The sequence below is a fragment of the Opisthocomus hoazin genome, chromosome 5 (assembly GCF_030867145.1).
Source record: "Opisthocomus hoazin isolate bOpiHoa1 chromosome 5, bOpiHoa1.hap1, whole genome shotgun sequence".
NCBI classification, from domain to species: domain Eukaryota; kingdom Metazoa; phylum Chordata; class Aves; order Opisthocomiformes; family Opisthocomidae; genus Opisthocomus; species Opisthocomus hoazin.
In genome coordinates, this window is record NC_134418.1 from 67,848,107 (window position 1) to 67,870,181 (window position 22,075).

The window sequence follows — 22,075 nt, forward strand, 5'->3', positions numbered from 1 at the left end:
TGCTACCCAAAGTAAGTCTCAGTGGTGAATGTCAGCGCTGTATGCAAAGTTTCTCAAAATGCCGGTGCAATGCAGTATGTTTCTGTACTGCAAAGAGCTATGCTTGAAGAAGTGCTCCTAGTCAGTCCCACAAAAATGAGTCGGGGTCCTTTCTCTTCTCTCTGTTACCTTCTCCTCACCTCCAAATCCATGTCCACGACTTAATCACTGCTACTCCAGTAGCAGAAGGGTAGTATCGTCTCCAGACAGTCTTTCACTTCATTCTGCTGCTGTTCTGAACCCTTTAAAGATTTCTGTACAAGTCACTGAGAGAACTTTCTTGATAAGATACACATTAATCACCCAGTAAGCTTATATATCTGAAGAAAAAGAGTTCCACCTTCCTTTTCTTCCTCTCCAAGGTCTAACAGTTGCATACAAAAATGACCTCAATTCAGGAACCTGCCTGGGTTGCAATTACAAGAGCCTTCTGCATGACTTGAGCTAGCTAATTAAAAATCTCATTAAAGTCTGAGCCATTGAAGCAAAAAGCCAATATATCATTTCTCTCTGCTTTACAGTTTATATATTTTCAGCATCTAATAGCCTTCATAGGGATCATTGCATTCATTCATAAGGCTGTAAGTAGTTATATTCTGGCCCATATTTCCAAAAATGTCCCTTACATTTGGCATAACTGCGATGTTCTGGACTCATAAAGCCCATCCAACAAAATCCACAGTGTACGTGCACATGTGGTTTCTGTTCGGCTAGTTAGCTAAGATGTAAAATTTTCCAGTTACTGAAGATAACTGCTTTTGTCTGTTTAGCCCCAGCTTCTGATGCATGTGATTGCAGGATTCTGCTCTCTGAATTGTAAAGCTGCTTATATTGTGTCAGGCTAGGAACATGGGGCTCTTCCTTGCCTATATTGCTCTTTGAGGGGCATCACTTCTTCCAAACATCTCAGCCCAAAAGCTGTTTTTCCATGGTCATGACAAGATATTGCATACTTGGAAATAGCTAACCCTGAGTTTTTATGTTTAACAGATAAAAGTTAAGCACATGTATATTCAAATATACCTTGTTTGGGTTTGTGTGTGTATATGTGGGAGGAAATGTAGTCCAGAGATGTGTATATAAATGCATCTCCATTGAAGAGTGTAATGACAGAACCAATTCCTGAGTTTTAGAGGCTAACTCAAGTTAAATAGTGGCAACTACTTGTTTTTTCCCGCTTTCACCTCCATGGACTTCTAGCCATATGTGCACACAGAATGGTTACACATTTGTAGTGAGAAAGGAATGTAATTCACTCTGAAAACAGCTGTAAATCTTCAGTTTAGGCTTATTAGTACTCCCCTAACCGTTCTGATGGACAACACTTCATTAATTTGCAGAGAGTAGTGACCTCCAAACTAAAGAAATACTGGTCTGATTTCAAGTATATCTTACTCTCCTTTTTATTTTTAATATGTTTCTGTGTTTAATGGATTAACAAGTGGATTGGAAGGTGTAGTGAAGCTGAAGCTATTTTTTAATTAAATATTTTCACTTCTTTTCAGTATACATCTGCTCTGACCTATGATGCTGTTCAAGTGATGACAGAAGCTTTCCGTAATTTGCGTAAACAGAGGATTGAGATCTCCAGAAGAGGAAATGCTGGAGATTGTCTTGCAAATCCAGCTGTACCCTGGGGTCATGGTGTAGAAATAGAAAGGGCATTGAAACAGGTAGCTTCCTAGAGAGAATGCTGTGATGAGTGCATGTGTGAAATTCTCTATAAATGCTTGACAAGAACCTTCCAGTCTCCGAAGCTGCCTGGATCTTACTGAGAATAATGTGAAAGAGAACTCCTCGGGAACGTGTCTCATACTAAGATAATATATTGTGTATGGAAAAGAGTCTAAACTGAATGCTTTTGAAGTACTAATAATCATTTATGGAAATACAAAATGCGTTTTCTAAAAAGAAACAAACTTAATTCTTCTACCACTTTCATCTTCATCTATATAGGTTCAGGTGGAAGGTCTAACAGGGAATATAAAGTTTGATCAAAATGGAAAGAGAATCAATTTTACAATAAACGTCATGGAACTCAAAAGTACTGGTCCTCGGAAGGTAATTTGAGTTGCCTTACAATGTCTTTAAAGGTTTTCCTATGCTAAGCAGTGAGCTGAGGTAGGTAATGAGACACTATAGATTAATTGAAGCATGAGTTGTGATAATATTGACTCACAGGAGTATTCTACAATGTTCTTGCAGAACAAAGTAAAAATATGTAATATGTCTTCCTAACAAATACAAGTTGTTATTTCTGGTAAGTACTATGTAAGACTATTTTCCTTTCAGTTTTGTGTATTAAACTTTTTTCTTTCTGATCTGAATTGCTGAATGTGAGCCAGTATTTGGGGGAATTTAGGCTTCTGAATGACAAATGCAGAATACAGGTTTTCGGTGATGTTTCTTTAAATGTGATTATCTTTCTGCTCTTATTCCAAACCTTTCAGGAAAAGCCAGTTCTTCATGTCTTCCTGATCTGGAGTATGTTATAACTCTTTCAGTCTTACAGTGTGTGATGTTGATACTAAAACCTGTTAAGATATAAATGAAAATGGTATACCTGTATTAGACAACTTAATGTGAACAAATGTTGTTAGTTCAGTCTTGTTACTATTTTGTTATAGTCTTTAAGTACATAAATAGAAATATTTGCACTGGTAAATCCATAGATAAAGTAGTTCTCTGTGTGCATAAATTGAGGTCATAGTAATAACGTGCTTTACCTTTTCTGTGAAAGTTCCTATTCACTGGTTTCTGTGCATCTTATAAACTCTCTTTAGATTGGATATTGGAGTGAAGTGGACAAAATGGTTGTGAATCCTCTTGATGGCCCTCTTGGAAATGAATCTTCAGGACTAGAGAATAAGACTATTATTGTCACCACTATTTTGGTAATTAACCTCATATTTTGTCAGAAGACCGTCTGTCCTGCAGTGGTTTGTTTTGCATCATTATGTTGGTTTAAATATGCTGTCTTTTTATTATTTGAAGTTGTGACCTGTTGCTCATTATGATACACAAATAAAATCTGGAAATGAAGGAAATGTATGTGATCAGTATGCGGTTTTGTTCTGTAGAAGACAAACGGTCATTGCTTGAACATCCTAGAAAGTTAAAATTTTTAGACCTGAAAACAGGAAGTAAATACCTGCTTTCAAAGGAGGGAACTTTGTCTCAGAGGCAGAAGCATAGTGTTAGTTTTAGAAAATGGATTTTGCCAAACAGCAAAGAAACTGGTTCATATAAATCAGAATTGTAACTGCAATGGATTGGTAAAGTGTAAAATAAAACATTAGAAGTTGTATTCTAGTTGTCTAGAAAATAATGTTGCATACTGTTACAGAACAGCATTTCTCTGTATAGTTACACAGCTGCTTTATCGGTGTGGACAAGTCACAGGCTAGCGAGGGAATTTCACTGGATGCAAGTTCAGTAACAACTGAGCAAAGAGAAGATGCATTGCTTTAATATGACTTATGTCTCATCACCAGTTTTGCTGATGATAGAACTTTACTGCATCGTTATAGATATCTCACCTGTTGTTTGTGTAGTAATTCAATAAAGATACAGCCTGGAGAGCCTGAAGCATTTTCTCAGGGAGGAATGTAGTTGTGAAATAGGAAACAATTTTCATGTACTAAGACAACAACAAAAGCAACTAAATAACTTTGCCTTTTTCCATCCAAACTGTATGAGAGAAAGAAAGTGATTTTGGAACTTACTCTTTCTTCTCTGAATGCGTAACTCCTGATAACATTCATGGTCATTATTAACATACTGCTGGGAATCACTGTACCTGTAAGTATTGTTATTTGTGTATGACTGTGGAGAATGCAGCTTTTAAATATGTTAAGGACATGTCACATGAATAATTAACAGCTAACATGTACATAGTATGTATGATTCTGATGTTGTCTTGTCTCTCTTTTTTTTTCCACATGTAAAAGGAAACATAGTAATCTATGAAGTGTGCAACTGATACATCTGTCTCTTTACCAAGTAGCTAAGACAAGTTCTTTCTGTGCAGGAGTCCCCATACGTCATGATGAAGAAAAATCATGAAATGCTTGAAGGAAATGATCGATATGAGGGCTATTGTGTGGACTTAGCTACAGAAATTGCTAAACACTGTGGATTCAAATATAAGCTCACAATTGTTGGGGATGGCAAGTATGGGGCAAGGGATGCAGACACGAAAATCTGGAATGGGATGGTTGGAGAACTTGTGTATGGGGTAAGAAAATCTTTTATAATAAAGCCATTAAAGGTGACTGATGGAGGGAGAGGGATTTGGTTTAGTTTTCTCTGTAGATGAAATTTATCTAATTCCTTTGATAAAGAATTAGTAACATATATAGGCTTGAAAAATTTTACAAGTAAAACATGGAATTAGATTTTAAATGCCAATGAAGTGGGGGGGAAGTGAGTATGTATTTCATCCTTCTGACCAGGTGAAAAGTAGTGTACTTTACTAAGATTTTTAAATGTTGTATATTTTTAAAAGGGCATGTGTAAAAAGGGAAGCTTGGAATATGCTCACCGTATAGTTAGATGTATTTCAGTAAGAAGAGTTTGAACTAAAAATATCTGGAATTCTCTGTAGGACATTCTTGGTGAAACGAATGTTGCTGGTGTCTCTGCTATACTATTTTCTATTTGTGAAATGCAATAGAAGCTAAACCATTCTTTGCTCTGATCATTGTATTAGCTATTATTTGCTTTTTTCTTCCTTTACAGAAGGCTGATATTGCAATTGCTCCATTAACTATAACATTGGTGAGAGAAGAGGTGATTGACTTCTCAAAGCCCTTTATGAGCCTGGGGATATCAATAATGATCAAGAAGCCTCAGAAGTCCAAGCCAGGAGTGTTCTCATTTCTTGATCCATTAGCATATGAAATCTGGATGTGCATTGTTTTTGCCTACATTGGGGTCAGTGTAGTTTTATTCCTGGTCAGCAGATTTAGCCCATACGAGTGGCACACTGAGGAATTTGAAGATGGAAGAGAAACGCAAACTAATGAATCAACTAATGAATTTGGGATATTTAATAGTCTCTGGTTTTCCCTGGGTGCCTTTATGCAGCAAGGATGCGATATTTCGCCAAGGTTGGTTATTCGCCCATTTCAACTTTGTGCATTTTTGGTCTCAGCCATCTCAGCCGGAGGAGGTTCATGGTGCATATATTTTCACTCCCAGAAAGAAATTAATCGTTATGTTATTTTCCTCCCTAAAATCACAAAAGTCCTTGAAATTAAAGCAGTGGTATGTGACATAGGGTCATGATGTGTTTGGTCGATACTGTCTTAACGTCGATCATACATTTGCCAAGTGAAGTTATATACACCATGCAGAGACTGTAAAATGCATAAGGTTCAAGTCATTCCATGCCTTCTTGGAGGGGTACCGTGTTTTTGCTGCATATTCCCATTTTACAGTTGACGGTGCATATAGTTCACAACAACTGTAATGGGAAAAAAGGGTAACATACTAGTCACGAGCTACACAGGCAGCTCTTCCCTCTAAAACACTCTATATACCATCACGCTGTTATTAACCCACTGTTTTTCTACAGGAGAGCCTTGCACTGAAATAAAAGTAATGGGATGGCTCTGAAAGGCTGAAAGAGTTGGGGTTGTTCAGGAAAAGAGAAGGCTCCAGGGAGATCTTATAGCAGCTTTTCATACCTGAAGGAGACCTATAGGAAAGATGGGGAAAATCTTTTTAGCAAGGCCTGTTGCGATAGGACAAGGAGTAATGGCTTTAAACTAAGGGAGGGTAGATTCAGACTATTTCAGAAATTTTATACCATGAGGGTTGTGAAACACTGGAACAGGTTGCCCAGAGAGGTAGTGGAGGCCCCGTCCCTGGAAACATTCAAGGCCATGTTGGACGGGGCTCTGAGCAACCTGGTCTAGTTGAAGTCATCCTTGCTAACTGCAGGGGGGTTGGGGTAGATGACCTCTAAAGGTCCTTTCGAACCCAAAGCATTCTATGATTCTAACAGTTGCAAAACACTGCTGTTTTTGCATGGCCTAGTTTTAGAAAAGTCACAAAGGAAATTGCTAAAATGAACTTGAAGGTCCAGTTTAAAAATGCTTAATTCCTCATGGATTTTCACCTACTTAATTAGGGACATCTGTAAAGGACTTGAGTTAATTCCTTTGCAGCTCATTAAATATTCTATTTCCCTGTGCACAAGTGGTTCTAGCCTTGATTTGGCAAAGTAGTAAGTAGATAGGTAAATAACTACTTGCTGCTTGAAGGAACTATAGTAGCAAGTGAAATAGGGCAACTGGGTTTAAAAAAATCAAATCAGAAGGCTTACCTAATTGTACTAAGCAATTTAACTTTCTTCTAAACACCCTAAAGTAAGATGGGAACAGGTCAATTTCCAGTGAGACTAGTGGCTAGTGTGCAAAATAAATCACACCAAGGGAGCATTTCTTAGATATAAGTCATGCATCCCAAAAGGCAACAGTAGGTTTTCAAGTTGTTCTACTGCAGAAATAGAAGAACATTTATTGTGTGAAAACTTCTGCAATTCTGTGTAAAGGCTAGCATATCACAGTGAGATATGCCAGCCTTTGCGATGAAAGATACGATAGATTTGGTATAGAACACCATAAAAACTGGATACAAGAAATAAGACAGTGAAGAGGGAGCCAATCATTTCAGGTCGTGAGAAGCTGTGGTAATTTCAGTCCTTTGGGGTGTTTGTATTGATTACACACTTCACAGCTTTAGTTGTCTGCAAAGTCCTCTATTAGATACAAAATTATTTTTATTGAATCAAGGCCATGGTAGAATAATGATCTTTTGTTTTATTATTTTTTTGCTGGCTATTGAAGCATGACAGTTGTGCACGATTTGATAACTTCTGAAGGGTGATATAAGAATAATGATAGTAAATGGTCATCATAAAAGGTGTGTGAGACTAATCATTGTGGACGTTCAAGATTTAGTTTCAGCGAGGTGTTTAACAGCACTTTATTTCATTACAAACGTGTTTTTGAGGGAACTTGTTAGTTTGTTTATTTACTGTTTATTATAAAAATAGAAAAGGGCTGAAAACACCTCAGTTATTTTTCTTTTCTTGCACCAAAACCATCACTATGGAATTTGAACTCCCTGCAACTTAATTAGATCAGATATGAAAAGGAATCTCTTCAGACATTAACAAAAATGTCATTGTGAAGTTACATTTTGCACTATTGCTACTATCATTAGTCTAATAAAAGTGACAGCCACTGTAAGGATTGTAGAGTAGACAAGTAACTAGGGCTTCTTGACTGTGAAATAGAAGGTGGTGCTGAGTAAGACTGGACCACCTGGAAAATGGTCTGCAGTAGCAATCCTCATGTTGCTATCTAGCACAGAACAATAGAATAGAATAATGATATGATAATGATAACTTAGCAAAGGCTTCCTCATCTTTTTTGAGAAGTGAGTGTGCTCTCAGTACTGCCGTATAATACCTTTGTAAGTATAAAGTGTGGTGCACAAATTTGGGTAATTGTGCACAGAAATTGTTATTTGAATATTTAATGATCTGATGAATGAGGTGCCTGTACAATTGTGAGTTCATACTAGCATATAATTATAAATCTTTAGAAACTTTTCAAAATGTACATTAAAAAAGAAACTATTTAACTGGGACAGACCTTATGGGAAAATATTGAATCCAAATGACACTCAAAAAAATTTTACTTATAAAATCATGTGGGAGCATAATGTCTTGATTAACGTTGAGCTTATTCTTTTTCTTTACAAAAACAGTAGCATCTTTGCTGACAAATCATGGGCTTTTAAAGATTTTTATCATTTATAGCGGATGTCATCAATACAATATAAAGTGCCATACAAACAGCAGTTAGTAAATACACATTGTCAGAGATTTTACCTTGGAAATAAATATTTATCATGTAATTCAATTTTTTAATTGTAGAATTATTTTGTACTCAGATTACCTCCATATCAAAATAAGCATAAGTATTTTTTCAAAGGCAGCAGAAAGCACGTTTGCAGAGTACATCTCAGTTTAGAAGGAACATGAAATAATTTCTTTTCTATGGTCCTTTTTAAACATATTCTGGACCTTATCTTACTTGATTTTCATGTAGTAGAGTGAAGTAGCGAGTCGGTTATGGAATAAGTCTTTTCATGTCTGAATTATCACAGAATTTTTTTTACAGCAGCAGTTAGTAAAAGTAATTGATCCTAAATTGGTTCTGTTTATTTTTGTTCCCAGTTTAGTAAGTCAGCTTTACATAACTATCATGTTTTAATGTGTTTGTGTATATATATATATATATATAGTTAAATCTATCTATATAAATATTTTGTCAGAATTAGTTTGAAATCTCATTCACAATGCAGTAAGATGGGTAAGTGATTTCTAATTTGTTTACTTATAGATAAAGGAGACACATCAAGACATACCTAAGCTACTGCAATGACTTAGTACTAGACTTTCAGCTACATGCACTTTTCTGCCAAATAATTAATCACATCTCCAAACATTAGGTACTCCTTCCTATAATGTCTTGTTTGGAAGCAAAGTAGTAAGTAATTTTGAAATGTAGAGGATCATTTTTAAAAAAAAGTCAAGTGTGACAGTAATGGCAATATCAATAATTCTCTTCTGTTTTCTAGTATTGAAAATCATTGAATTTATCTAGTTGTGTGCTCTATGCTGTTCTAAATATTTTCTTGAGTTCTCTTTTCTTCTCTCTTCTTGAGCAGGAGATGCAAAACAAAGATCCATAAGAGCCCACCGGCTGCCGTTAAAAACATCAGATTATTATTATTTAAAAATATACTTTCTTCACCATTCTTCTGTGTTATCACTGATTGTTTCATGTCCAGTCCTCAGTTTGTTAAATGCTTGTATCTTTGAAAAGTTGTGTGCACTTTTTAGTTTATGGATATTCCCTGGGCCAGTTTTTATTGCAAATAATGCTGTTCATTTCTCAGTATAGAATGTCCACAGCAGCGTAAGCCAGTGTTTCGTGGAAGTCAGTCTTTGTCTGAATGTCTTGGGAAAATAAGCAACCTAAAAGCACTTCATTTTTAAGTGCATACTGGTTTGTTTGAAAGCACGGTTTCACTGAGTTCCTTTGATTCCCTCTCCGTAGTATCACACAGATTCACTGCAGAGGGAACAACACGCTTATGTGTTAAATACAGCACATTATGATGGGAGCAGTTTCCTTTCAGGGTGTTCAGAACGTTGAAGAACTAGATCACTGAATTCTCCCTAAAGTAAACTCTGGAGTCGTGATTTCAGCGAAGTCCAGGAGATGTAGCGGAGTACGCCTTGATTTCCCATCTGATTAGTATGCAGAGCTGCACTGTGAGATAGCCTGAAATGCTTCCCTATAGTATAATGCATCATTTTCAGAAAACTGATAACATGTGTTCCTTTTTAGGACTTTCATTTCACTTTACAAATCCATGTCATACTTGTTACTAGATCCCTGTCTGGGCGCATTGTTGGAGGTGTGTGGTGGTTCTTTACCCTCATCATAATCTCATCCTACACGGCTAACTTAGCTGCCTTCCTGACGGTTGAGAGGATGGTGTCTCCCATTGAAAGTGCAGAGGATCTTTCCAAGCAAACAGAAATTGCTTATGGGACATTAGATTCTGGCTCCACTAAAGAGTTTTTTAGGGTAAGAATTTCTACTTTTTAGATTTCTGGTTTGTTTTAAACAGTTCTTCACTCATGTAAATGTGTTTTCCCTAGGCTTTATTAAATGGTTGCTGTAAAGATATGATATGTGCAGCCTAACTCACAAGTATAAATGTTTTTATTTATTGATTATCCTTACATTTTTATATCTATATATAAATATAAGGGTCGTGTTATAAATATGCAAAGCAAAAGTGGCTGCAAGGAATTACCTGAAAAATACTCCTCTGTACAGTAACTACAAGATATGTTCAGAAAAGGGAGTTGATGTTGTTGATCTAAGCTATAAGGAGCTAACAATTATACACAAGGCTATTTATTTTAGGCAGTCAAGTAGTGAATAGGGACATGGGAAGGTGCACAGTCATGTTTTAATAAACATTTCACATGATTTTTCGAGTTTGCAAGTGGGGAATGGGATACAACCCTGTTGGCTGCTGTAGTAAATCCATGCCTGCTTTTGAAAACAGTTACTATTTGTATTTGCATTACAGTAATGTCTTGGAAGCGTGTCAGTCCTCACCTTCTACCGCTGTGTATTTCAGTTTTAAAAATCCATGAGATTTCCAATGTGTGAGTCTCAGACTGCCCTTGAGACACCAGCTAGCATGGTGAAATCCATCCAGCAAACGAGTGAGACACTAAGGCTGCTGCAAAAACCACCGTGACTGTTTTGCCTTGTCTGTGTGCTCTGTGTGTCTCCATGTAAGATAGAAGTGGATCTGAAGTGCTACAAATACGAAAAAACTGTTGTTTTCATCATGTTCAATGCATAATGATAGTGTCAGGTTTAAATAAAATGTATATTAAAATAGTTATAAATACTACATTTGCCATGAAAGTGAAATGAAACAAGTTCTCTCAAATATTTTTCATGTACTGTATAGTTAGAGCAGTAACTGCTAGATTATGGTTTTCACTGGATCCTGTAATGCATACTTAACTGGTAACGTGCTAAATAGGAACCATAATTGTTTCATCTGTAGAAAAGCATCATTTTCTGATTTCGATGATAGGTCCAGTAATAAGACCTGCTGCTGATTGCATTCCTATTGGCTAAACCAAAACTAACATCAGATGTGTAAGCTAGCAGAAATGAGATTGAGTTTGTGCTGAGTGTTTGGAAGCGTTTAGAAGGATACAAGCACGTATTTCTGGTTTGTGAGCATAAACCCTGTACATCTTGATTGTACTGAGGATTGAATGTGAACTAACAGTAGGTCAGTTCTTTAGAACAGTTTCTCTTTAGAGATATTTAGGATTTCTTTTAACACAAAAACATTGGTAGGTGCATGAATTGGTATATAGTTTTTTTGCTCCTAGCACATATATACGTGTTTCCAAATACACTTTTACACAACTAGTGTTTCTGGTGATACCTGAGCGTTAATAACTTATTTTTGTGAAAATCAGGTGGAAGGTTTGTGCGGGCATATTCTTCACCTTTTTTTAAGTTAGCTTTGGCTCTGCACAGACAAGGATATAATGATCTCTGGGAATTTCTTCTCAGCAATTTCTGTCACAAAGAAGTTGGTGCATTATGTGTAATGCAACTTCTTCGCGTGACGGCTCTATCTACCATTTGCTAAAAATCACTTTAACTTGCCAAGTTATTTCTCAGGAAATAACAGCTGTCAGAATTTCTTTCTAGGAGACCTGAAACTCAAGTTTCAAGAATGAAACTCTCTCTGCTGCAGGCAATGTGAAAGCAGCCTCTAAGTTGCCTAAAATTCCACCCAGTGTATTTCTGTATGGTGACTGGATTGGAGTGGATACGTGATTTTTGTATGACCTGAAATTAGGACTGAAATTATTTGAACAGCTGGAAACAGCTTCAGTATTTTTCTGGCAACAAGCTAAAATGGACTGGCTTTTTCTCTGTCACTGTCATGAATTAAGCATTTGGGGTTTTTTTCACAGTCTGTTTTCTCTTCAAGAAGTGGCATTATTTGCAGGTTTGTTTTCTATTGATGGAATGTATACCGGACCTAAATCTTCACTAGTAGAACCTTGATTCCTGGAACAGCACAAAAATAGGGATTGTTATATACTGGAGATGAGAACAGTAAACTGAATTTTCTTTGCTACTAAAGCATGTTTTCTGAAAATACTTTACACAAGTGTAAAAGAGATGTTTCTCAGTATTTTCCAAAAAGGAATTCTCAGTAGTAAGCTAGGTGATGAAAGTTAGCTGAAATATCCGGTCCTGAATAGCAGAATATATGTATGCAATGTTAATTGAAAGAGGTGGGTTCAAGTCTTTGTCCAGCTTCTGTGACTGCTTAAATGACATGAACTTGTTGCGATGTTACATTAGCTTGGGTATGTCAGGAATGTCACATTAGCTTGCTCTCCATTTTGTTTTAGGATTCTGGTGTTTCAGCCACCTACGGTAGGTACACACTAGTTCATGTCTTCAGTGGCTGTGACTGGCTCCAGTGGCTACCATGGTGAACAGAGAAATTCAGATATGGGTTAGAAAAACCCAGGTGGATGAGAGGTACTGGTTCACCACACACCCTGCAGTCAGTATAGGAGTAGACGTACAAGCTAGTCCATATCATTTGACTTGGAGATAACAGCCTTGGCGCTCATGGCAAAAGATGTATTGCCTTTGCACTTTACCCTATTTTCAGTACACGGTCCCTAGCTGTAAAGGTATTACAGACTAGCAGGAGATACTCTAGCCAACAGTGAGTAGAGCATCAGTTGGCACTGAGTCAAGAAACCATAGCTGAGAAAAAGGGATGAAAAGGCATTGTACTCTAGTGTTCCTAGTGCTGCCTTAAGATGAGAAGCAGAAGCTTGGTGCATCCTGCGTAGAAAATATCAGTGCAGAAACGAATACTGTTAAATTCATTTGAAAAGAAAAAAAAAAAACAGATAATGACAGAGCTTTGGTGAGCAGTAAACATCAGGAGGAAACTATTACTTCTTAGTAATAATGTCATAGATAGACATTTTTTCTTCAGTGGAAGATCCGTCAGGTCCTTCCATTGTATATTTGCAAATACCACAATGTGTAGTAGTTTCCTTCAGGAGATCTCAAAGTTGCTACTGGCAGAACTTCAAGTACCATCCAAATCTTGAGAGATTCCAGTGAGTTGAGACACTTACCACTTCTGATACTTATTAGCACCTCTGTCTTAGGGCTTTTAGAGTTCTTAATGCAACTGAAAGCCTAAACAAAGATATACAGTGCGTTGCTGTTGCGTTTTCTCTTGGGTTTGCAACCTAAAGTAATGGGCAAAACATTGAAGAAAATGTGTGTGGCTATGGTTTTCCAGGAGTGCATTGTTCTTCTCAGATGGGTAGTGGATTGTAGTGGTGAGAATGTGAATAGGACTGCAAGCACAGCTTGGAAGATCCAAGAGTCTCTTCAGTTGATCCTGTGCAGGCGCATCATCTCTGTAATTGTCAAATCACAGATACTGCTTGCTTGATGGAGTGGTAAATGGTGAGGCAGTGGAATTTGATCACTCTGGTACGTACTATTGACGCTATCCACAGTCACACAGTATTTTTACCTGCAGTGGTTTCTCAGCAGCTGCTGTAAATGCCGTTGATGTATGCATTAGCCAAGACACATAGATGAACTTTGAAGGGAAAAAAAAAAAAAAGTCATTAACCCAAGAGGGCACACTACTGGTAACCTAACACTGCAGAAATTAATTCTGAAGCATTGTCTGAATGTGTTAACTCCTGAGGTTGCCTTGCTTGCTTTCATGGACTACAGCACTGGAAGAAACAAAGTACAACTGTGTAAGTATGCAGACTTAACATTCACTGGCACGTTTCTGTGCCTTCCACCTGCTTGAAGGCATGCTGAAAATTAACATCAAAGTGGTCCAAAGAGAACAAAAGCTAATTACTTTGAAAATTCAATCATGTTTTTGCTGTATGCCTAGCTCTGTTCATCAAAAATATGTACAAACCTGATAGACAAATGAAATCAATCATGCTACCTGTTTTTCCACTTCAAAAGATGAATTGTGACTAGTACCATGTGTAAGGTAAGAAGGCATCTCCAAAAGAAAAAATGACGTGCAGAGTGATAATTAGACTAGTTTACATTCTCTCTGTCTGCATTAGTTTTTATTTGAAATACTTTTTTATGTACCTGGTTTTGAACCAGCAGCATGATATGGACAGACCAATCTGTTTCATTCTAGCTCTCACTTCATTCTAGCTTTCACTGAAAAGACTATGCAAGAGTTGCTTGTTCTTGCTTAAGAGGCACGAGTTCCAGAATGAAGAGTTTGGCGTGGGAAAAATGCCAGAAGGGTGATAATCCTTGCTGTCTGATAAAGAATTCCTCTTCTGTAGTGAAAAGCTAGCAACAAATGTAAGAAGAGCTGACAAGACCACTTGAATCATTTCTCCTGCAAAAGTGTTGTCTGTTGGGAGGCGGAGAAAATTTGGCCTGAAGATTAGTAGTATTGTCTTTTTTGAGGATCTTCAACACGGTCCAGTGCCTCTAGATTTATGAGTATTTTGAAATATTTTTTTAAACTTATAAAGGTGTTTAAATTGATGATTGTATTACAAGAGGTTATGCAAAAACAGGGAAAGCACACAGCAGTCTGTGAACCTCAGTCTGTCTTTATGCTCATGAAGATACTCAAGCTCTTAAAAAAAAACAACAGGCAATCTCTAAAGCCAGTGAGAAAAGAATAAACACTGATTTATTTTTTTTTAATGGAATTGGGGTAAAAAAATATTAATCGTAGCTCAGCCTCAATTTCTGAAGTTTTGAGATATAGAAAAATGATAGAAAATATATTTCCAGAGTTAAATTTTTACTAGCTTCTCAGAAGCCTTTTAGAGGCAAAGGAGACAAAAGACTCAGTTTAGAAATCTTCTGTAACTTTTACCGTGGACTCGCCTAAGTACCTTAAGAGGCAGGGGCTACAGGACTGGCATTTCATGAATCTGTGAAGGATACTGTTAGAGAGTATAGTTTGGCTTTTTCGCTTCGACAGAAAAAAATGTATGTAGCTGAAATAGTGAGCAGCAGTAGATGTGAGCACTGAGATAATGGAAGGACTGCCCTTCGCATCTAGTAGCATATTGGTGAAGATACGGCTGTATTTGTGGTCCAGAGGGTTCAGGTGATTAATTTTCAGTTGTTTTCTTGGGTTTTGAGGTCCTTGCATCTGGGCAACACACAAAAGAATTGATTTAGACCATTGTGAAAGTCATTTTCAAAGAAAGAATGCAGTAGTCAGTACTTCCTTTTCTTCCTCAAAGCATCTCTCTTTTCTTATTTTCTAGGTTTCATTTTTTTCTCTCTCCACATTACCCAAAATCCAAATGTCTTTTGCAGACAGCTGAGTAAGCCTAGTGACCAAAATACTGTGGTGCTTCAGAAACCTGGTTGTATATGTTACTCAGAAAGCTTAATTTCAAGTTAGTAATTGCATACTATTTATTAGAAATAAAATGTTTTCCTTTCTAATACAATTTTCCTTCTTTGTTAGTAAGGAAAAATTGTGTCTGATAAAAGAAGCATACTGTTCCCTGGTCTTCTCTTTCAAGTTTTTATCAAATTTTCTTAGGTGTTCTAATCAAAGTATGCTGTGTAGTAGGTAATTTTGTGCTGGGCAAAAATGAGTTTGCAGCAGTATGGTTTGAAGATTCTCCGGTGTTGTGTGATTTATTTTATAAATTGATACACTCTAAAAGAATTACAAATGAGTAGAAGTTCTATTTGCACTGCTGCTGGGGGCAGATCATTCCAGAAAACCGCACTTGTTATGGCTACAAACATTGTTTTATTTTTGAGCCTAAATGTATTTATAACTGTTTTGTCCTCAATTGTTACAGTATGTTAATCATTATTATGTAGAATTTTTTCTTCTTGGTGTTTGTTTTCCTGATGCATTAATACAGAGCAAGTGTGTGTTTTTTTCCTGAGCTTTCATCTTTATCAACAAAACTATTCTCGATTTCCAAGTGAGGCATCTTTGTCCCTGGTCATCTCATAGCCCTTCTCTGTTTGTGTGTCATAGTGTGAATCAATTGTTCCTGAATGTGGATGAATAGAGGTGTTTATTGTATGCCATTGGAGATCTCGGCAGTGGTTTATACAAAGGCATTAATATGTCTCAGTCTTTTCTGGAAATAACTTTCTCCTAATTGTATCACACTTTTCTGGTAGTCATTTTGATCATAGTAACAGATTTGCATTTCATTTCTTCTGGTTTTATCAACCGAAGATCTTCAGTTTTATTACAGATTTTCTTATTGGTCCCAAAGTATTGGACCATGCTTTTGAACTGGAAAGTTTTGGTTCATTTCTATCATTCTAGTGCTCAGAATTTTCCTCTTCTCGTATATAACAATTAAACAATTTCCCATTGTCTGTTTTGATGTGTTTTGATATTCCAGTTTCCTTTCCTACAAATCCTAGTCATTTATGTCTTGAAATGTTTTCACTCTGAAATGTCATCTGAAGCTGTGCATGCCGTGCAGTACTTCAGACCAAAAGAGCGGTAGTCACTTTGAGTGCTTTTTCGTTCTTGTTAAGTTCAGGCACTCTGTCTATGGTTCTAGACTCTGGGAATGGCACCTGCAGTTCGCTACAGATCTGTGATTGCATGAGAAAGTGCTGCAAGTTCTTTCTGGTTTGCATCAATCTTTTTTTGATCATTTCTGTGTCTGTACCCTCATTCCTATTACTTACTCTTCCTTTACATTAATCTCATCCAAAACAAAGCTGAAGTATACATTTAGACTATGGTCCTATGTGTAGATTGTCTGTGTTCTATGCATTTCTTCCTCCTGCACAACAGATAGACTTTCCATTCTCCCATTCTTTTTTTACTGGTAAGGCTTGAAAATCTGCTGCTGTTTGCGGATTTTTTTTTTCAGTTTAGTTTATACGACCTACTGTTTCCTTTATGTTATCGGGTTTCCCCTGATCAAATCAAGATCCTAGTTAGAAATCTACATTTGTATTACAGTGATGTAGCAAAGCTGTAGTAGTAGATACTGCAACATGACTGCAGTACAGCTGTCCCTCTGTCAGTAGGATTGTTGCAGTCAAGTGAGTTCTAGGAGTGGACAGCGGATTTTTGTTGTGACCGGTACTTCAAAAAGAACACATGGATTTAGGTCATAATGATGGAAATTAGTTTATGTGACATTTGTCTGAGTTTTTCATGAAATGAGATTGAAATGGTCTGCTTTGATTTTATGAATGTGCTGAATGATGGGGAGGAATTTCAGTTCTGTTATGAAATAAGTCTCAGAAGAGGGGTCATTTTAGCATGTATTTAACAACAATAGTTTTGAAACTAGCACTAACATCCGTTTGTAAGACAAACCTTCTTGAACATTTAACTCTTTAAATCACATGAAGAATATGATGACAACATAAGGTCCTTGTCTTGCACATTCTTGGAGAAAATTATTTTAAGTAGGTTTTTGAGGAATAAGTTCTTGAGGTAGAATGTTTTACAGTTTTTATTAATAAGACCAAATATATTAAGTAGCTGAACTAAGTTAAGAAATCCAGAACGCCATAAAACTGCTTCTTAAGAACATGTAGCTAATTTTTACCAGTACTGAATAAAATTGTTAATATATTACAAAATCTAGATCTTCCATCTGTTTGAACTTTCATTCACCTTAAATATTGACCCACTATGAACAAGGTTAGGTATTTTAAAGCATGTAGTATTGAGCTAATTAGAGAGGCTGAAAAACTGTTTTTGTCCTTTGTTTTTTGGATGTATCAATAATTGATGTACTGTGTAAATTGGCAAGATTCATTTGTTGTTACACTTTCTAGTTACTGGTGACAATACCAGTTCCTGTCCTTTTATTCAGTATGGAAGGTCAAGAAAATGGTTACACAAACCATATATGAGAATTAAAGTTCTGCTCCCCCAGTACAAGATCGTTGTCTAGTAGAATGTTAGTAGTCTGATGAGCTATTTCTGTCAATGGCATACTAATTACAGCACCACCATTTTAAGAATAATAGGTCTTTGAATGACAAAATGGAAAAGATACCTGATGACCCACAAAATACAGTTAATTTGATAACGCTTTGCATAATTTAATTTCCTAATGAGTTTCTTAATGAAGGCAGTATTTTACATTTAAATAGGATGCGTACTTCGTAATAATAATAATTTTCATAGTCATAATGCCCAGTGGTGACTTATTAAAAAAAAAAGTGTTAGTTTCCAGAGTGTTTTTGGATCAGTTATTGTATTTTCATAGGAGTGGTAAACAACAGAAGGAAAAGAGCTCATTGTGAATATTAAGGTCTTGTACTGTCACATTGGTGTTGATTGTAATACCAAAGTTATGATTAGCTTTTAGCATTTCATATGTACACTGGAGTGTCACCGTGTAATAGCAGTCAGCCACAGTAGTTAAGAGCAGTGCAGATTATTTCCATATTCTTGCATTCTTGTAGTCACATAATACAGCAATCTACAATGGTTCCGTTGTTTGGATTGCATGATAGAAAGTTGTGGTTTTTATTGAGCAGTGCTGTCCTTTTATGGTTTTTGTTCCACTAAAGAAGGAGTATATGAGAAAGAGATGTGAAAGCCCAACTTGTACACAGGGCCTCCTGCATCTTGCATCCTGCAAGAATTCTGTTTCCTCATGGTTTAGTCCGCTGTTGCTGATGACTGCATGCTTTTCCAAGTGCAGTTTAAGGAGATGAAGAAGATCGTTTCCATTGGAGTAAAATATATGGTCAACTGTAGCACTGGCCAAATTTAAATAACAATGTAGTGTGTTTCCCCCTCCCTCCCCAATGTGTTTGAATTAGGATAAGAGTACATGCTTTTTTTAACTATCAGATAGTGTTGGCCTTATAAGTGAGTGTGTGTGCGCGCACAGAATGCTACATGAAGGTCTCTCAACACTGCCCTGTTCTGCATCCCTTAGCTCTAGCTTTCAAATAAAAAACACATTCTGAAAACAAAATAATGAAGGAAATGTAATGACACAGTTCTGAAAACAGAATATGTTACTGAATACATTGAGAAGAAGCATAAACAAAAACCTTAGAAGTCACAGGTATCCCCTAGGTAGTGGCTCGTTGCTCTCATATTCTGTGAGTCTAGACAAGGTGCAAGACTGGGCAGGGATCAAGATTGCTGTGTGAATTCCAGCGTGATGTCTTTCAGTGTTCTTGGCTGCCGAGGACTTTGTGGTCATGGTAGATTCTGAGCGTTGTGTTCTGGTGATGTTTTTCGTGACAGATTTTTATTTCCGTGGTTGCTGGGTCAGGTATTTCTACCTTCATTTATACAGCAAGGACCCTGTGAGCCATCTAGTGGGAGGTTTCTTCTTAACACTTGGCCATTTGGGATATCTGTTCCTCGCGCCTTTTCCCATTCAGCCATCCAGCACCAGCCCCTCAGTCTGTCATGGGACTTCCCTCATCCTGCCCACTTACCTGTTGAGATCAGATTTCTGTCAAGTGACACAGGGAAGTGAAGAGCTGCATTTTTTTGAGGTTGAATGGCAAAACAGAACAGACTTTGCTAGACCTCCGTTACTTTCTATGTGTCAAAATCCATAAAAGGTCGTTTTAATAAACCAGGAAACAGTGGAGTAAAAAAAGACAGAGAAGTCACTTTATGAACCTGTTCATGACAGTTACCTAACTGGAATAAAGAATGCTTATTTATTTAGTGTATGAATGTTTGTACAAGAAGAAAATAGTGTTTTAAGTGTCAGCATAAGCTCTTCTACAACATGGGATGCAGATGCCTTCTAATGAAAGTTGTGGTGACGGGCACCCGGATATATGTTGTCTGCTTTGGGTTGAACTGAGCCATGTAAGGCCACTCTAAACCAGCTTGAAGTTTCCCCCTCTATAAAGCAAACCTATGGCAATTCATGAAGTATCACTGTAATCATTTTTATGACACTATCGGAAACTTGATGTCCCTTGTGTAGTTTGTAGTGGTAAACCCCATGCAGCAAGTTGGGTGTATGCTGCTGAATAAATGTTGACCTATAGTAGTAATATGACAGAGCGTCTGCATTTAATTAGGGAGTAAGTTTAGAGAATGAAAATTTAGGGAAGACTGAGCTTTTTCATATGCCGCTGGGGGCTGTTGGGTCCAAGCCTGAGTGGGCTAAGGAAGAAGGAGATCGAGCACCCTGCAGAGCTAGACACTGGTAGCTCTGCTTCCAGGGAAGTCAGCAACGGCAGCAGGACTCGGGGAACAGATGGTAGAAAGCTATGCACTTAGGATTTAGATTTCCTCTATATACTCTGGTGAAGCTGACGGAGTCTCTCAGACGTGAAGTGGCCTGACTGACTTGGATCTGCAGGTAGGAGTCTCTTTCAGGCGTGGAATGCAATTTGCTATCTGTTAGAGGCACTTACCAGTATCTGTCTATGTGTGGGGTAAATGGTAGGCAGAGAAAAATGCAATATTGTTTTTTTACGGATAGCTTACAGTACATAGGGATAGTTTAGTTTGTGAACTGTCTTTTCAAAGATGGTGCAATGTACTGGTTTTTAGGATTCCCCTAGTTTTTAGGATCATATTTTTTAGGATCTTCTTTGATGAAACCAGAACAGTGCATACACAGTATGGCAGATGTTGCAAGAATCTGAGAAACCCACTGTGCCTTCAGCACACAGTTATTTTTGTCAGTTTTTCTGGTCATGCTGAGCACATCCAACTCTTCTGACATTAACGAGTGTACTAAGTATCTGTAGATTGACCAAGCAGAATATAAAACAACGGATATGCAAGGGAACTTTCAAAAAGCCAGCTGAGCCAGTGTACATGTAGATGCTGGTAATAGTTGGAATAGTTAGACGTTAGAAAACTTTCAGTGGTTCTTGATACTGCCAGAACTTTTAGTACTAGCGGACATACAGAGACCATGGAGAAATCTGAGCCCCAGATTCTCCATAGACTACATTTTTGGACAGAAAACTAAGAGTAAGTCTGAGAAAATGATAATGCTGTACTACAGGAACAGTGAAGTCTTGGGAGATAGTGAGGGCATTGCTGATGCTTTTATACTCGATTAATTTGTTTTTAAAGCGGTATGGATATAGATTTTATAGCAGAATTGCAGTTCTGAAGTGTATGTTATAAGATGTCTCTAGTAGAGAAGTGCTTCTAATTTTATCATAGTACAGAGTTGGTATACTTGCACATATAATAGTAATATCATGCGAAGAAGTATGGTCTTGGTTTTCTGTGGCAAAGTACAAATGTAATAATAATAGCTGTTATATGCAACATGGTGTTAAAGATGGCAGTAGTTTATTGTCTACCTCATATAATGATTTAAGTTGTCTAAGAAATTCATTTAGGTTGGTTGTCAGCTGCTCTGGTATTTCTGCAGATGTTTTGATCAGCTTACATAGGGAGAGATGATACAGACCTGTGCTTTCTTCATTAGAATTGTATACTATGTGACAAGATGAGAAATCCAGCTTCATGTACTCTCCGACTACTGATTGTTACTGACTCTGACTTGTCATATGTCCTATTCTGCCTGCTGTTTCTCTGATGACACTGCTTCCTTTTTGGTGACATCTAGGTGGCAAACTTTGTTTTCCTCTATTTTTTCCAGGTTAAAAAAATAACAATCACTTGGTAGTTAAAACTGCCAATTATAGTTATAACTACCATTTGGTTAACACAAAAGAAATATACTTCAGGTAATAATCTTTCTGAAAGAAAACCGTGCCCTGCTGAGTTGAGTTGAGTTGAGTTGGTGAGGCAGGTGGAATATTACAAGTAAGAAAAACGTTGAAACAGGTGCCTCACTGTTAACATTCCCTTCGGGTTTCACAGCAATGTTAGTTTCCTCTGTGGAGCAATCTGAAGTTTTCTAGTGCCTGTGAGACATTTCAGCTCACCTCTCATTTGCGTAATGCACAGCTGCAGAGAGCTGCACAAAAGATCATCTTGTTTGAGTGGGAATTTCAGATGAATATTTTGCTGAATTGTGAATCTAGATCTTATCTTTTAATCTGGCACACCTCTTATAAAGTGGAAGTAGCACTGTTTGCTTCAAATCTTTAACAAATGTAACATATAGAAAACCTTATAAGCAACGACAGCATAATATTAATAGAAAAAGAGAATGTTGGTGCTGCTGTCTTTCAACATTGGATAATAAACTTGCCTAAAAGTGACATAATCGTATTTTCCCAGGTGTGCTTTTGCTGTCTACATAAAGATTAGTTAATTAGGCTTCATATTGTCTCCACAGAGATCTAAAATTGCAGTGTTTGATAAAATGTGGACCTATATGAAAAGTGCAGAACCATCTGTGTTTGTGAGGACTACAGCAGAAGGGGTAGCTCGAGTACGGAAGTCCAAAGGA

At 37.1% G+C, this 22,075-nt stretch overlaps 1 protein-coding gene across 6 annotated transcripts in view; it reads left to right on the forward strand.

Annotated features, from left to right (window-relative positions):
• Nucleotides 1-22,075, forward strand: part of GRIA2 (glutamate ionotropic receptor AMPA type subunit 2) — an 87,592-nt gene that overhangs the window by 61,470 nt on the left and 4,047 nt on the right. For all 6 annotated transcript variants that reach the window (XM_075421622.1, XM_075421623.1, XM_075421624.1 and 3 more), the window contains exons 7-13: nt 1,545-1,712; nt 1,996-2,100; nt 2,823-2,933; nt 4,070-4,276; nt 4,780-5,150; nt 9,518-9,716; nt 21,962-22,075. The exon at nt 21,962-22,075 is cut by the window's right edge and continues 134 nt beyond it. In XM_075421622.1, coding sequence (XP_075277737.1) covers nt 1,545-1,712; nt 1,996-2,100; nt 2,823-2,933; nt 4,070-4,276; nt 4,780-5,150; nt 9,518-9,716; nt 21,962-22,075 — 1,275 coding nt within the window. The remainder of the gene's footprint in view (nt 1-1,544; nt 1,713-1,995; nt 2,101-2,822; nt 2,934-4,069; nt 4,277-4,779; nt 5,151-9,517; nt 9,717-21,961) is intronic.